This window comes from Mustela nivalis (assembly GCF_964662115.1).
Source record: "Mustela nivalis genome assembly, chromosome: 10".
NCBI classification, from domain to species: Eukaryota; Metazoa; Chordata; class Mammalia; order Carnivora; family Mustelidae; genus Mustela; species Mustela nivalis.
Genome location: NC_139029.1, coordinates 27,567,654 through 27,584,759, shown reverse-complemented (window position 1 = coordinate 27,584,759; position 17,106 = coordinate 27,567,654). Strand labels below are relative to the sequence as shown.

Here is a 17,106-nt window from a genome sequence, read left to right as displayed (position 1 = left end):
AATTCTCCTTGTGCTTTACGTTATCAGGGTTCCCGCTCTCCGGGTCGCCTTGATACTTTTGGAAACGGGCAAAACAGGAGCTGGAGTCCTTGTGCTGCATCTTGTTCTCAATTTGAATGAGATGGCAAGTCACCTTCGCTGACCCCCAGTTTTGTCGCCAGAAAAATGGGAGTCAGGTGACTCCTCAGTGAAGGCCTGGAGAAGATCCCCAGAGGAGGGCATCTGGAGCTCCAGATTTTTTTTTTTTAATATTATTTATTTATTTGACAGAGAAAGATCACAAGTAGGCAGAGAGAGAGAGAGAGGAGCAGGCTTCCCGCTGAGCAAAGAGCCTGATATGGAGCTCAATCCAGGGACCCTGAGATCATGACATGAGTGGAAGGCAGAGGCTTTAGCCCACTGAGCCACCCAGGCGCCCCTGGAGGTCCAGGTTTTTAAAAAGTATTTGTTTTGGGGGTGCCAGTCTGGCTCAGTCAGTGGAGCGTGAGACTTTTAATCTGGAGGCGGTGAGTTCGAGCTCCACCGCTGGCTATAGAGATGACTTGAAAATAAAACATGTTTAAAAAGTGTTTGTTTTTGGGGCGCCTGGGTGGCTCAGTGGGTTAAAGCCTCTGCCTTCGGCTCAGGTCATAATCTCAGGGTCCTGGGATCGAGCCCCGCATCGGGCTGTCTGCTCAGCGGGGAGCCTGCTTCCTTCTCTCTCTCTGCCTGCCTCTCTGCCTGCTTGTGATCTCTCTCTGTCAAATAAATAAGTAAAATTTAAAAAAAAGTGTTTGTTTTTAACTAGATGTTGAAATGACAGCATAACATAAAGTTCGAGAATAGAGGGAAATACTAATGACTGGCCCACGGGCAGTACTGTGATTCCATTTCCTCCTCTCTTAACCTCGTATTTCCAAACCTAAGTGTAATCACCGTTTGCGCGCCATTATTGATCCTGCTTCTTTCGTTGAACAAATCAGGGATTCCTCCCTCGGTCACAGAGCTTGTAAACCGCATTACGAAAAGAGACAGACCATTCGCCCCTTGGCTAAACAGTTTCCTACTGCAGGGCATTCAGATCGCCTCCGTGTTTAGTAATTACTAATAACGCGACAACAAACAGCCTCGAGGGGAGCTGTTTCCCGAAGTTTCTTTTTGACACTTAAAATTCCCGCCACCGGAGCGGGTCCCTACGGTCCCGCCAGCTGCGGAGCCGTTGTCACGTGCTTAGATCTCCGCCGCCAGGGTTTCTGGGAGAACGCGCACCCGGAAGCGGAAGTTCAGGGGTCAGGGCCGTCATTTCCTTCAAGGAGCTGAGCGCAACGGACCTGTTTTTCCTTCGCTCGGCTCGTATCTCAGCATGAAGGAGGTAAAGAGCGAGCGGGAGCGGGGGAGCCGGCGGAGGCACCGCGACGGGGACGTGGTGGCGGCGGCGGTGGTGGTGAAGGTGAAGCAGGAGCGCCTCAGCCCGGAAGCCGCGCCTCCCGCCCACCGCCGCCCAGATTCCTCCGGGGGTAGCGCGTCCCCGCCAGCCGGCGACCCGGGCCGCCCTGGTCACCGCGGGAACCGAGCCCGAGGAGGTAGCCGGTAAGTGGGAAGGCGCCCGGGATGGACTTGGGTCTGGCTCCTTGAGAAGAGACAGGGCTAGCGTCAGAAACACACCTTGAATGCCGCGCTCTGCAGCTTGGATTTAATCGTAAAGCGATGGAAGTGAGCCTGTCGGGTTTGTGCTGAAGAATGTTTACTCTGGTACCTGTCACTTGGGTTAAGCGCCTGATGCCTAATGGGTAGGATCCCACCCCTTCATCTCTGTGCCCAGCTCTTGGCCGAGTATGGGCCCAGCAGATAGCACTGATCCAATTGAAATAGAAAATTTTCCCCATCTGCCTGCAAATGGAGTGCCGGCTTTGGCTTTCCAGTTATCTGCCCCAAAAGTTTTCCACGTTGAGAGCTTAGGCGATCTACCTGGTAGAGATTTGGAAGGAAAATTATCTCTTGCTGGATTCGTTGATTGATTCCTTCAACATAGTTTTTACTGCGGGCTAAAGAGTGTCCTAGGTACAGGGGCCTCAAGGGTGAGCAGTGGTCTTTGCCCTGGGGAAACTGATGTGCTCTCACCTTGAGACAAAATAGTAAGCAGATAAAGAAAATAGTTTCAGTTAGTAACAAGTATTAGGGTAAAGAAGAGGTTAAAACAGGCAAGTGATGGAGTTCGAAGGGAAGTGAGAGAAGGGCTCCCTGAAAAGGTGCCATTTGAGTTGAGACCCGAATGATAAGACTAATCCTGCCTCTTAAGGATCGGGCTGAGGAAACAATGCGCTCAAAGAACCTGAAGCAGAATTAATGTGATTGTTCTAGACATGGGGGGAAATTGTCCGGTAATCAAGGAGAGTCGTAGGAGTGAGGTGGGAGAGGGAGGAGATAGAGCTGCAGAACTCACTGATGGATTAATGTGGTTTTTGGGGGAGGGAGTGGGGAGCTATTGGGGGTGAGGGGAAAAAAAGAGTTAGGGCGTCTTCTAGGTTTTTGTCTTGAAGGTGGTTACTGAGATGGCAGAGACTGAGGGAGGAAAGGGTTTTGAGGGGTTGGAGAAAGCAAGAGTTATGCTCTGTGAGAGGGTTTAGTAGATAGCCATGTATGTGGGTCTGGAACTCAAGGTAGACGTCAGGGCTGGAGAGTGAAGTGCTCACCTTTAATGTGAAAAGCAGAGCCCTTCCCAAATGTGCTGTTTGTGTTAGTAGGTAAGCCCGTTACTTGAAGTGAATTTATTTGGGGAAAGGGAAATTGAGATAAAACCCTGTGTGTACCATGCTCTGAAAAGGTCCCCAGCCAAAAAGAAAAACAAGTCCTCAGGGAGAAGAAGCAAGTCTCCTCGGAGTAAGAGAAGCCGAAGCCCTCACCACTCAACAGTCAAAGTGAAGCAGGTAAGTGGATTGAGATGTTTTGATACCAGGTCCAAATCTAGAACCTCCTCCCATCCTGACAAACACGTAATCATGTGTGTTTACGTGTACTGTAATGGATTTTTCTAGAAATGGGTTTTTGTTTTCTTTGTTTGGTTTTTTAAACATTTTTTGAGGTAATTGTTGGTTTACGTTCAGTGATTAAAAAGAAAAATACAGAGGTATACTCTTTACTGTTTTTCCCACTGGGGACGTCTTACAGGATTCCAGTACAATATCACAGGTGACACTGTTGTAGTCAAGATACAGAACATTTCTATCATCATGAGGATGCATCATGTTGTCCTTGTGTAGTCTCACCCACTTCTCTCTCACCCTTACTCCTCAAGTCCTGGCAACTTCTAATCTGTTCTCTGTATCTATAGCGTTGTCACTTCAAGAACATTATGTCAGGGGCGCCTGGGTGGCTCAATGCGTTGAGCCTCTGCCTTCGGCTCAGTTCATGATCTCAGGGTCCTGGGATCAAGCCCTGCATCAGGCTCTTTGCTCGGCATGAGCCTGCTTTCCCCTCTCTCTTTGCCTCCTGCTCTGTCTACTTGTGATCTCTCTCTCTCTCTCTGTCATATAAATAAGTAAAATATTTTTTTTTAAAAAGAACATTATGTCAATAGAATCATACATGTATCCTTTAGAGATTGGCTCTTTTCACTCAGCATAATTCTTTGGAGATTCATTCAGGTTGTTGTATCTGTCAGTAATAGTTCATTTCTTTTATTGCTGAGTGATACTCAGTGACATGGATTTAACCATTTGCCCACAAAAGAACTGTTTCCAGTTTTGGGCTATTTATGTAGAGTTGCTGTATAACAGTTGTGTATAGGTTTTTGTGTGAACATATCTTCATTCTCTGGGGTAAATGCCCAGGAGTACAGTTCTTAGGTTGTATGCTAGTGGCTGTAGTAGTTTGCTAGGGCTTCCATAACAAAGTGGGTACTTTAAACAACAAATTAATTTTCTCACAACTCTGGAGGCTAAAGTCCCAGATGAATATGTCAGCAGGTTTTGTTTCTCTTGAGGCTTCTTTCCTTGGCTTGCAAATGCTACCTTCCTGTCTGTGACCTCACATGGCCGTTCTTCTGTGGGCTCATACCCTTGGTGTCTCTCCCTCTTCATACAAGGACACCAGTCCTACTGGATTAAGACTTTGCTGTCATCTTAACTTAATCACGTCTTTCAAGACCTTACCTCAATAAGAAGCAAAAACAAAAACAAAAACAAAAAAGAAAGAAAAGATAACACAAAAACGGTTACATTCTGAGGATGGTAGTTGGGACCGCGACATATGAATTTTGGGGGGACACTATTCAGTCCTTAACAGTGACTTTACCATCCTACGATTCCCACCTGTATTGTGCGTGAAGCCAGCCATTTCTCTGCATCCTCACCAACATTTGGTGTTGACATTATTTTTTGTTTCAGCCATTCTAGTAGATGTGTAATGATACTTCATTGTAATTTTATTTATGTTTTATTTATTTTTCATTTTATGTAGGCTCCACGCCCATCGTGGGGCGTGAATTCTAGAGTCCCATGTTCTACCACCTGAGCCAGCCAGGTACTTCTTTCATTGTGGGATCATGACCTGAACCAAAGGTAGACACTTAACTGACTGAGCCACACAGGTGCCCAAAGAATTGGCTTTTTTTTTTTTTTTAAAGATTTTATTTATTTTATTTGACAGACAGAGATTACAAGTAGGCAGAGAGGCAGGCAGAGAGAGAGAGAGAGAGGAGGAAGCAGGCTCCCTGCTGAGCAGAGAGCCCGATGCAGGACTCGATCCCAGTACCCTGAGATCATGACCTGAGCCGAAGGCAGCGGCCTAACCCACTGAGCCACCCAGGCGCCCAAGAATTGGCTTTTTATCATATCAAATCTTCCAGTCCATGAGCACTGTTTAAGTCATTTATTTAGATCTTTGTTTTTTTCTTCAGCTTTTATAGTTTTTAGCACTTACGTTCTATGTATATTTTATTAGATTTACATGAAGTTTTTTCTTTGGGGGAGTGATTATAAGTGATATTTTTAAGTTTTGGTCCATGTGTTCAATGCTAATCTATAGAAATAGAATTGATTTTTTATTTTTCTGTGTTTTTCTTACTTATATCCTGTGACCTCATTGATCTCAGCTGATTTAGTCCAGGAAGGTTTTTTGTAGATTTCTTGGGATTTTTTTTTTTTTTTTTTTTTTACATAGACAATCATATTTTTACATAAGGACAGTTTCATTTCTTCCATTATAATCTCTATGCATTGTATTTCCTTGTCTTGTCTTATTGTACTAAATAGGACTTCTAGCACTGTGTCGAATGAGAGTAGTGAGAGGGGACACCCTTGCTTGTCCCTCAAACTTGAGAGACAAGCATTCCGTGTTTTTAAAGAGACTTTGTTACAGTGTGCAAATAGACATTTAAAAAATGGATTTTCCTGTTACTTTTTGAGAGACTGTGGACCAGCTTCCTAGTATCTTAAAGATAGAAAGCCAGACAGCCTTGGTGGTGTGCAGTGTGAATTGATCAGGCCCTGCTTTAGCTCTCTCAGAATGCAGCTCCCAGAGCCATACCACCAGGGTGAAGTCTTTCGTTTTTTGGTTTTTGTTTTTTTTCCACTGTACAACTGGCAGCTCCCTACCTGCAGTTTCTAAATGAACCTTTTACAGTAAGTTCTGGGACTTTTAGAATGAAGCCTTTTTTTTTTTTTTTTTTTTTTAAGATTTTATTTATTTATTTATTTATTTATTTGTCAGAGAGAGAGAGAGAGAGAAAGAAATAGCAAGCATAAGCAGGGGGAGCAGTAGGCAGAGGGAGAAGCAGGCTCTGCTGAGCAAAGAGCCTGACTCCAGAAGCCTAACCGACTGAGCCACCCAGGCGTGCCTAAAATGGAACTTTTCTGTGTTTATTATTGTTTTGATGTGTCTTCATTTGTTTATGTATGATAACTTCTTTTCTGACATTAAATTATCTCTTTAAAAGCTAATTTCTGTGTGTTAATTAGAAAAGTTGATTTCCACTTGGAAACTTGGAAATGGCTCTCAAGCAAAAGGGCTTGACAGGCAGTTGACACTGAGTGACTTTCACATGGGTTAATCCTAAGGAGGAATACACAGAGCCTCTGACTTAAGCCTGATTTGTGCTTGCAGGAATTCTCTTCTCCACACCTGACCCACCATTTAAAAAATAAATTTGATTGTGTGCTCATTGTAATAACACAGAGATATATAAAAGTGTATAAAGTAAAAAGTGAGAGTATGGGATCTATAGTTTATGGTTACTTCTCCCATTATCCCCAAAGTTGCAGGCTCCCTTCTTCCTCCCAAAAAAAGAAAAAAATCATCTAAGTCCCCAGAGGCAAGCATATTAATAGTTTGATATTTATATTTCACGGCTCTCTTATACTTACATTCTCCTTTTTTCCTTTATGTTTTAGTATGTATCTCTGTGTGTGTTCCATGCAAAATTTTCAATTAAAAAAAAAGGAACCATGGGGCACCTAGGTGGCTCAGTCAGTTAAGCATCTGCCTTTGGCTTGGGTCAGGATCCCATGGGATCCAGCCCCATTTTAGGGGTTCTGCTCAGCAGGGAGCCTGCTTTTCCCTTTGACCCTCCCTGCTGCTTCAGCTTTCTCTCTCTCCCTCTCAAATAAATAAAATCTTCTAAAAAATTTTTTAAAAAGGAACCATATTGGGGAGCCTGGGTGCCTCAGTGGGTTAAGCCTCTGCCTTCAGCTCAGGTTGTGATCTTAGGGTCCTGGGATTGAGCCCCACATCAGGCTTCCTGCTCAGTGGGGAGCCTGCTTTCCCCTCCCTCTCTGCCTTCCTCTCTGCCTACTTGTGATCTCTCTCTCTTGCTCTCTCAAATAAATAAATAATAAATAAATAAATAAATCTTTTTTTTTTTTTTAAGGAACCATATTATATATATTATCCTACTTAACCAATAATTGAAATCTTAGTTATTTTGTGTCATCTGGCTATATAATTTGTCCTATCCTTTTCCATAGTTCTTACTAATTTTGCCTGGTCTACCCATCTTTATTTATTTACCCTGTGTGACAGGGGTTGGGAGGGCGGGCAGCAGGAGAGAGAATCTCCGGCAGAGTTCCCACTGAGCGTGGAGCCTGACATGGGGCTCAGTCTTATGACCCTACGATCATGACTGAGCCAAAATCAGGAGTCGGGCGCTTTGACCGACTGAGCCACCCAGGCGCCACAGTCTGTGCCTCTTTAAAGTGAGGACTGAGGATTAATTGGTCATTGGAATAGTGGATATACAGAACCTTATGGTGATTAGGATATGGGGGAGGTGGGAATGATGACTTGGAGTCTGGGACTTCTTTTAGTGACTCATTTAATCAGGGATAAAGGGCATAATGACATTAGTTCTGGTAGGTGGTGGTGGCAAGCTTGTGAGTTCCTTAAGGTAGGAAGGATGTGAGTCTGAGGCACTCTCTTGATGCTTGTCTTTGGAAGTTAGGAAGTCTAGAAAAACTGAGTCCTGCTCTGGGTAAGCAAGCCTGCACTTGACCCCTGTGTGTGTAGCAGGGAGAAGCCCTGGGAGTAGGGGAGGTGGTGAGATCTCAGTGCTCAGATCCTCTTTATCCTTTCTAGGTAGGGTGGCCTTGTTCATAGCGTGCAGGGCTTTCTCTTGATCTTTGATGTTTTGGTTATTAGTAAGGATAAGTTTACTATATTTATGTGTTCATTAGATACTTCTTAGAAAAATTGTTAATATCCTTTGCCCATTCTTTTCTCTTGAATTGTCTTACCGATTTATTATTGATATATTAATAGATGTTATGTGTTCCAGTTTTTGCAAAGCTGATTTTCAATACTGTTTTTCAAGAAACCATGATGTTTATTAATTTTTTTCAGATCTTAAAAAAAATCAATAAATTTTAACAAGTTTCTTCTTATATGTCTTACATACATCTGAAGTATCTTCCTTGGTATTGAATAATTTTTGTTACTGTTGAAATGAGATATTTTAAAATTAATTACATTTTCATTTTTGTCATAAGAGAAAATTAGCTGTTTATCTTTATATGTTTATCTTGTACATGACTACTTAACTCCATTCGTTCTGTTTTATCTGTATGCTTCCCTGTGAGTGTGCCTATAGCTCCTCTAGTTTCTAGGGCTCTGAACCTGGACTTGCGGTGTTAGAGCTATAGTCAGGTGACTATGGAAATAGTGTGTGGAGCCTTGCAAGGGAATACAACCACCACTGCTAACCTGATTTCTGTGGGACATTTTGCTCTGAATGCCAAAGACCAAATCACAAATGGCTTTTTGAATGCATCTGTTGACAGAGTGTGGACTGCCTCTCATTTACTGGATCTGTTTGAATTTCAGGAACGTGACGATCATACCCGGAGAGGACGGGAGGAACGGCAGCACCGGGAATCATCAGGCCAGGAACACAGGCGAGCTAGAAACAGTGACCGCGACAGACACCGGGGCCATTCTCACCAGAGGAGAAGCTCTAATGAGAGGCCCGGGAGTGGACAGGCTCAGGGACGGGACCGAGATGTTCAGAATCTACAGGCTCAGGACATAGAGCGGGAGTTTTACAACGCCCGAAGACGGGAGAATCGCCAGAAGAACGAAGTTAGCGCTAGTGGTAATGAGTCTCAGGGGTCGGTTCCCCGACCTGGGGGCAACAATAAAGACAAAGAGCCACCCGCTAAAGAAAAGCCAAGCTTTGAACTCTCCGGGGCACTTCTTGAGGACACCAACACCTTCCGGGGTGTCGTCATTAAGTATAGTGAGCCCCCAGAAGCACGTATCCCCAAGAAACGATGGCGCCTCTACCCCTTTAAAAATGACGAGGTGCTTCCTGTCATGTACATCCATCGGCAGAGCGCCTACCTCTTAGGCCGGCACCGCCGCATAGCGGACATCCCGATCGATCATCCCTCCTGCTCAAAGCAGCACGCCGTCTTTCAGTATCGGTGAGTACACGTTTGCAGGAAGAACCAGAGGCGTGGGCAGAAGCCGAGAGTCTCAGGATTACTAACATTTGTATACACGTGTGTGCAGAAGAATCCCATGTTCCACTGATCTAATCTTTGTATTAAGTTTATGAATCTAACTGCCCTTTGGATTATCACTTACATGTGTCTAAAAGCATCACATTTGGTGTCAGAGATCCAGATTTTGAATCCTGCCACTGCCACTTCCCAGGGGTTTGGCCTGCGGCAAGCCACTCTCTGTACCTGTTTCTCCCTACCTCAAAGGGCTATTTGGGGAGTTAAATGGAAGCGTACCTGAGAGTGGCTGGCATGTGTGTCCGCTAAGCTGTATTTGACCATTTGTGTAGACATCTGTTACTGTTTGATCATCACAGCACTCCTACGAGGAGGATAGGTCAGCTGTTAATATCCCCATTCAACGGGTGAGAAGATTAAAGCTCAGCAGAGCCTAGTAAATGATCTGGTTCAAAATTAGCTCCCTTGACTCTGAAGTTAAAATCCACTGCTTTATTCCCATTGGGACAGGAGCTAAAATATGTTCAAATAAAGGTGAAAGAAGCATCATCTTGAATATAAACATCACAAAAGTGTATTTTCTTAATCATGGCAAGAGGTCCTAGATTCTGACTTTAAGCTTTTGATATACCATGAATTTCTCTCCTCTACTCCCTCAGCAACCAGTTCCTGCCTTTTCTTCTAAGTATATTTAACACTCCCAATTTCCAGATCCAAGCCATACCTTCCCCTTGCTTTCCTATAGTTTGAACTTGAATTGCGTTCAAGCCAAATAATTTACATCGCAAAGGCCGTGTTAGCAAAATGCCAGATGGTCCCAGGTGGGATTTTGCTCATTAGTTTCTCTTTTATCTCTGCTAGGCTTGTGGAATATACCCGTGCTGATGGGACAGTTGGCCGAAGGGTGAAGCCCTACATCATTGACCTTGGCTCAGGCAATGGAACGTTCTTGAACAACAAGCGCATTGAGCCACAGAGATACTATGAACTAAAGGAAAAGGATGTACTTAAATTTGGGTTCAGCAGCAGAGAGTATGTCCTGCTTCACGAGTCCTCTGACACCTCTGAAGTAGACAGGAAAGAAGATGAGGATGATGAAGAGGAGGAGGAAGTATCTGACAGCTAGCAATCTCGGAAGCAGCCCAAACTCTCGAGAGACCTTTTCTTTCTTTAAAGGTTTTGGGATTGAGTCAGAGAGCATCACGGTGCTCTCTGTTAATGCCTCTTATTGCCTTAAGTCTTCGCTCTGTTGCTGACCACCTTATGTTATAGCATAAGAAAACTGACTTCTGTTTGGTTGAACTTTTTTCTGTGGCACATCAGCCCCTTGCCTGTGGGCATTTGTTTTCAGAACAGTCTCACCAACACATCGTGTTGCAGTAGAAGCATCGTGGCTGTCCTTGGTGCTTTCAGAACTGCTTCCTAGGAAACTACAGACCCTTGACTCAAGGGGAATCGTGGCTTGTTCTCGTTGTACAGTTACTTTATTTATATAGGTGTTAAGCTTTGTGGACTGGGTTTGTTTTTGTTTTTTTGTTTTTGGGGCAAACCCCGATACAGAGAATCTTACTAAGCTTTGGTTGTCACCAAAACAGCCTCCATTATATACCAAAGCTTTGACCTGGTTGAGCTCTTGAGTCACAGAAGTTGATTTTGCACTTCATTTTTGGGGGGTGGGAACTTACCACATGACCTCATTATTAACTGTTGGACTTAAACAGATGCTTTATGGGACGAGCTGAAGCTGCGACTGGGCAGGAGGATCCTGGCATCTGCCAGTGGGTGCTGATCTAACGTCGAGAGGTTGAAATGGGTCATGGATTGGTTTCCTGTGAGAGAATTCCGATTTCTCCATAAAGCATGTACATAACCATTTTGATCATCGTATCTGTTCACTTTTGCATTTTTATTCAAATGTTCTCTCTTTCCTTATTTGCAAAACAGTGTCGTTCATGTAGCACGGTCCTTGCTTTATTCTAACAACGTATGTGTATGTGTAAAGGAGGTTGTATAGTTGACGCGTTTCATCTTTTTAGAAAATGTTCAGAGAGGTTGTATTTACTTTCCCAAGGCCGGGAAGCAAGGGAGTTGCCCTGTTTCCTAATTTTCCACAGAGGAATATGTGTAAGTAGCAGAGTCGTAACTACTTACATACACTGTGTGTGTGTGGTGTGTGTGTGGGTGTGTGTGTGTGTGTGTATACATAAAAGTGTGAGTGAAAGAGCTGCATACTGATTTTCATATGAGAATGTTTTGTGATGTAAATGTGATACTACATTATAGGCGAAGGCCTCCCTGCATTTGAATAGCAGGTTTTCATTTATATGTATTTTTGGGATAAAAAAATAATAAAATTTGTAAATATAGCCCCATTTCAAAGGGTTTTTCTTTCTTGGCAGAAGGACCTTGTGTTTATAAGTCTGTGTGTAGCCACAGTCATCTTTGCGTCAGGACTTTGGAGGTAAAAAGTAGTTTACTAGTTTACCTAGTAAATTCCTAGTAGTTGCAGAGGGTGTGCTGTGGTAAGACCAGGAAATAGTGAAGTTGGGGCCAGCAGCAGCTCTGGAAGCCAGACCCTCACACGTCAGCAAGTGATTCCTGGTCCTGTGGCAGCAGCAGTGTTTTCTGAGTTGGCAGCAAAGGGGTTTTCCTAGTCTGTTGGGGCAGGTTCTACATAGCAGGGCTTGTACCAGTGAATCCCTGTCCCTGCTGTGTTGCTTGCGGGGTGGCGGGTGGGGAGGGGGTAATGCTGCTCAGTGCTGCAGTCCTCTGTTAGCTCCTCTTGGAAACTTGTGATGCTGTGAGATGGTCTTTCTCCCACCTACCAAGGGTAGGTCTCACCTACCCATGTGGACTCAGGGCTAAGTGCTGACTAGTATGGGGAGCGGCAGCTGACTAGCGTTTATGCCAAAGAAAGGGAAAGGTCCCCTTAAAGAGTGAATACTTAATGAGGTCAGTTAGACATAGGGAAGCTCTAATGTCAAGAGAGCAGTTAGCATCCCCACCCCCCATGTGCTCCACAGTGGCCACTGTGACTGGTATTTTCCTATCTGCCATAGAGCCTCTATAGCATCTGTGTCTGTCTGAAAGGTTTTGCTTTGACGGATCCCAGCTGATGGATTTCTTTTGTTGGAATCAGGTGCTAATTTGGCCTCCAGGGCCTCATGTTCAGTTTGTGCTCCTACTACTGCTTTCAGGTAGCCTCCAGCTTTGCTGCAAACACCATCCTGTTGGGGCAGCACACTAGGTGTGACCACTTGCCTCCATTCTTCAGTAAAAGGTCCCAATTGCTTTAGTGGAGGAATAGCTTCTTGCATTAAAAGGTTCATGCCAAACATCTGGGAAGGTGCCCCCCCTCACCCTCCTCCAATATGCTGACATGCTTTTTTCTTTTTCTTTTTTTTTTTTTTTTTTAAACTAAAGAGGGTCAGGACACCTGGACAGCTCAGTCAGTTAAGTGTTGTCTGACTTTGGTTCAGGTCATGATTTCAGGGTCCTGGGATCAAGCCCTAGGTCAGGGTCCTCACTCAGCACAGACTCCACTTGGCCTTCTTCCTTCACCTCCCTCCCTGCTTGTGCACGTGCTTGTGTTCTCTCTCATAAATAAATAAAATCTTTTTTCTTTTTTTAAGGTTTTACTTATTTGAGAGAACACAGTGGGAAGGGGCAGAGGGAGAGTTCTCCCCATCCCCCAGAACAGGAAGCCAAATGTGGGGCTCGAACCCTGGACCCTGGGATCATGACCTGAGCCAAAGGCAGATGCCCAACTGACTGAGCCACCCAGGCACCCCATAAATAAATAAGATCTTTAAAAAAAAAAAAGGCTCAAAGAAAAGACACTACCCATCTCCAAAGCCAGGTATCACTAGTGGACTTCTCATTTGAAGTTGATATAATCCTACAGCTTTCTTCTTGAATTCTTTACTTGGTAACTCATGTTCCTCCTAGGCATTTGCAACTTCTTTTTTCTCTACCCGTTCTCCCCACTGGCTGCAAAACATTGCTGTCAAAACCAAGCTATCTATAAAGCAGACCTTTGTTTCTGAGCTCCTCTCCCAAAACCTCTGTGGTGATCTGCAGTACTGCTGAAGTATAGGATAGAATCTTCAGGTTTTTCCCATCAGACCTCTTCCTAGTCACCTAGTTCTCTCATTCGGACATGGACAAAGGAGACCTCATTAAGAACAACTAGTGATGTAGCTTTCAAATACTTTTATTGTATCTGGTGATAATAAAAACAGAGTAATTAATTCAGATAATGAGATTTGTTTTGTTTTTATCATTTTTGTATTAGTGTATGGACTGTGCCAGTATACAATATAGCTTGGTTTCAAAAGGCTTAGAACATACTTTGGGTTGATTATTATTTGATACAGTGCACAGCAGGTTATGTTTTTCCCTTTGTGGAAATTAGTCGTGAATGTGAGGAATGAGGTGAAAACATGTTAACGAAAGCCCAAGTGTGACTCGCACACATCAACAAGCAGTGCCTGCTTGTGTGATGGTGTTCCGAACCCACAGCATTCCTGGGTATGTATGTTTATGCAAGCAAGAAGCCTGCTTGACTTAAATTAAAGCTTTGGAATTTAAAGCTTCATCTGGTCTCTTTGGGTAAAGTTTCCATTTATCAAGTGGGAAACAATTGAAAAAGACAGTTGATTGGTTCACATTTACTCTAAAGTTCAAGTGAGTTATTCCAACAAATGATTGTATAAGTTTACTGTGCTAACAGTTGAATTACAACTGTGAGTTAGAAACGGAGCAGTCATCTAGAAGTGTACCCTGTGCAAGAGTTGGCATTTGTGGTGTGTCTTAGAGAACAGGTTGGTTTTGAGCCATTGGTAGGAAGAGGGCATTGTTACAGACTGAGCAGTCCAGGGGACCACAGGAGTGGAGTAGGATATGCGGAAGGAGTTCTGTAAAATGAAGCTATTTTCCTGAGGTCCCACAACAAGGCAGGTGTAGAGCTAGGATGAAAAATCACTTCAGTCCTGGTTCAGTGGTCTTTGCTCTAGACTATTCCCTCCCAGCAACCTGGCAGTCCTTAGTGGACAGATTTGAGGGAAAGACAGCTGGTGGATTAGGCTTCTTGATTCATAGTGGGTTCATTATGGATGGGCCATTAAGGGGTAGACAGTGGCTTAAGCAAATCACCTCACCAAGTCAGAGCTGCTTGGAATTCATCATGTTGATTCATAAAAGTATATAAACATTTCAATAATCAGGTGCCTGACAAATGCTATGAGGTAAGACGTTGATAATAAAGTTGGCCAGTACTTAGGAGAACTTTCTATGTATGGGCACAATTCTAACCATTTTTCATGAGCATTAACACAGCCTTGTGTTATTCTATTTTGCAGATTCAAAAACCGAGGCACAAAGAAGGTCACATCAGGATTCAAACCTACTCTGGTTCCAGGTGCCACACTCTTACCCACTGCAATATATTGCCTCCTAAGTAGTTGAGAGATGTACAGGGTCTGGCCCTTGCAGAGCAATGTAACTAGCAGCTATAGACAATGCTGGGAAGGAGAAGCATTGGGGATTGCGGAAGCATGGAGAGATAGGATTTAACAAAGCCTCGGGAGTCAGAGAAGAATGAACAGCTAGCCAGAAGAGGTCAGTGAGGTCTAGGAAAGAAAGCAGTATTTCTAGGCAGAGAGGCTAGCACTTAGAAATGCCCGAGGTGATGAACTAATGAGGTTTTGGAAGTGCTGGAAGTTCAATGGGGGAAACAGTGAGTGAGACTTCCGATTTCTCTTAATGATGGACTAAGTTATTTTGTCTCTGTGTGAATCCTCCTGCTGCAAGAAGCCAACATTTCTGGATAAAATACAAGCAACAAGATTTCTGGAAGCATTCAAGAACTGACAAATTATTAAAAATGTCTTTAGGCCAAAAGCGAAGATAAACAAGAATTCAGGGAGAAATGGAGCACAGATGCCTGGAAACCACATTTGATCTAATGGCAAACCACATTTGATTCTAGCCAATTAGACTTCACCCAATGTTGAATGGGACAGAATCAAAACCCAGAGCCCACATACAATGAATAGACTATTAAACATTTCCCATAAAAAGCTAGCGTGCCAAGGGGCTATCATTTCCAGAGGTGATCAGAAATCAGATCCTCCCAGGGATTTGTAGCCTGGGAGCTCAGAAAAATTCAAGCCTTGAACCTGGCTTAAGATGATCCTGTACTCCAGAAGTATGACAGAAGTGAATGAAATCCCTTTTTGGAGGCAGGGACTTTTTTTTTTTAAATCTCCCTTGTTGCTTCTACATTTTTTTCCCCCCTGCAAAGATAGTTATTTATTTTCTTTTTAAGATTTTATTTATTTATTTGACAGAGAGAGAGAGAGAGAGAGATCACAAGTAGGCAGAGAGGCAGGCAGAGAGAGGTGGGGGTCGGGGAAGCAGGCTCTCTGCTGAGCAGAGAGCCCGATGTGGGGCTTGATCCCAGGACCCTGAGATCATGACCTGAGCCGAAGGCAGAGGCTTAATGCACTGAGCCACCCAGGTGCCCCAAGATAGTTATTTTTTTAAAGCACACCAGAAAAGTTACTATAGGTGAGAACCAACAGGAATAGCAAACTGATTTTCAAAGACTAAATACTTGAATTACAAGATACTATAAAATGTTCCATGGTTACTATTCTCAAAGAAATGATAAACTTGAAAATAGAGGGAACAAGAAATGGCAACAAGCAAAAGAACATAAGCTTCAGGGAGAATTAGTGAACTAAAAGATAGAAGTTATCCATGCACATAAATTTAACAAATGGTCCAATTTCTCAAAAATCATAAGCTGCCAAAATTCACTTGATATGAAATAGATAATCTGAAAAGTCCTATAATTATTTAAGAAACTGAATTTGTAATGGAGAAAGCTTCCAGGGGTGCCTGGGTGGCACAGTTGGTTAAATGTTGGACTCTTGGTTTTGGCTCAGGTCGTGATCTCAGGGTCGTGAGATGGAGCCCCATGTCAGGCTCTGTGCTCAGCCTGGAGTCTGTTTCAAGTTGTCTCTCCCTCTCCCTCTGCCCCTAGTGCTCTCTTTTTCTCTCTAAAATAATTAAAAATAAAAGCCTTCCAAAAAGAAATGTTTAGGTCCAGACGTGATGGTTCCACTGAAAAAGCCTACCAAATTTTAAGAAGAATTAGCACTATTCTATACCATCTCTGCCAGAAATTAGAATATCAGGCAGTACCTTCTTAACTCATTTTATAAGGGCAGTATTACTTTGATATCAAAGCCAAATAGGATAGTACCAAAAAAAAAAAAAAAAAAAAGAAGAAGAAACAACAAAAGCCCTACAGACCAATATCCCAGAAATTTAGTCACAAAAATTCTGGAATTAGCAAATTGAATCCAGCATATATAAAAAGAATTAGGCAATATGACCAAGTGAGGTTTATTCCAGATATCCAAGACTGGTTTAACATACAGGAAGAAATCTATATAACCCACTATCCCAAGAGGCTAGAGAAAAAATGATCATGTCAATTGGTGTAGAAAAACGCATTTGACAAAATTCAATACACATTCATGATAAAACCTATCAGTAAACCAAAAGTAGAGGGGGAACTTCCTCAATAAAGAGCATCTACAAAAACCCACAGCTAATGTACTTAATGGTGAAAGACTAAATACTTTCCTTCTAAGATAGGGAAGGAGTCAAGAATGTGTATTGTGACCATCCTTATTCAATGTAGAACTGGAAGTCCTAGCCAGCACAGTAAGGCAAGAAAAAAAATAAAAAGCATATAGATTGGAAGTGGGGGGGGGGTACCCCAAACCAACAACCCTTATTTGCAGATGAAATGATTGTCTATGTAAAAAATCCTAAGGAATCTGCAATAAAACCCTTCTAGAATTAATGAAGTTCAGCAAGATTTCAGGTTACAAGGACAATACACAAAAGAAATTATCCAGAATGCAGCAGAGAGACAAAAAGATGGGAAACAGTTGGTAAAAAAAAATAGAAATTATGTTCAATTTGAGTTCCAGAAGGAGAGAGGAAAATGAGGCAGAGGAGTATCTAAAGAAAAAGAGCTGAAAATTTCTCAGCTAGTGGAAGATACCAATCTACAGATTGTAAAAACCCAAAGACTTCAAGCAAGGTGGAAAAAAAAAAAATGAAATAATGAAGAAAAAGTCCTGCTCATGATCGTGAAATT

The 17,106-nt window shown here is 43.1% G+C and overlaps 1 protein-coding gene across 1 annotated transcript; it reads left to right on the top strand.

The window, feature by feature from the left end:
• The first annotated feature begins 1,242 nt into the window (after positions 1-1,242).
• Positions 1,243-11,293, top strand: SNIP1 (Smad nuclear interacting protein 1). Its single transcript, XM_082686163.1, has 4 exons — positions 1,243-1,569; positions 2,804-2,906; positions 8,293-8,891; positions 9,789-11,293. Exons 1-4 carry the CDS (start codon positions 1,343-1,345, stop codon positions 10,051-10,053), a joined length of 1,194 nt encoding a protein of 397 aa, XP_082542289.1. The 5' UTR covers positions 1,243-1,342; the 3' UTR covers positions 10,054-11,293.
• Positions 11,294-17,106: the final 5,813 nt, after the last annotated feature.

Bases quoted from the DNA above. Each gene is read 5' to 3' on its own strand.
- SNIP1 (XM_082686163.1), top strand. From the start codon at position 1,343: ATGAAGGAGGTAAAGAGCGAGCGGGAGCGGGGGAGCCGGCGGAGGCAC. The intron at 2,907-8,292 runs GTAAGTGGATTG...TTTGAATTTCAG, and splicing joins CAACAGTCAAAGTGAAGCAG to GAACGTGACGATCATACCCG. The intron at 8,892-9,788 runs GTGAGTACACGT...TATCTCTGCTAG, and splicing joins CACGCCGTCTTTCAGTATCG to GCTTGTGGAATATACCCGTG.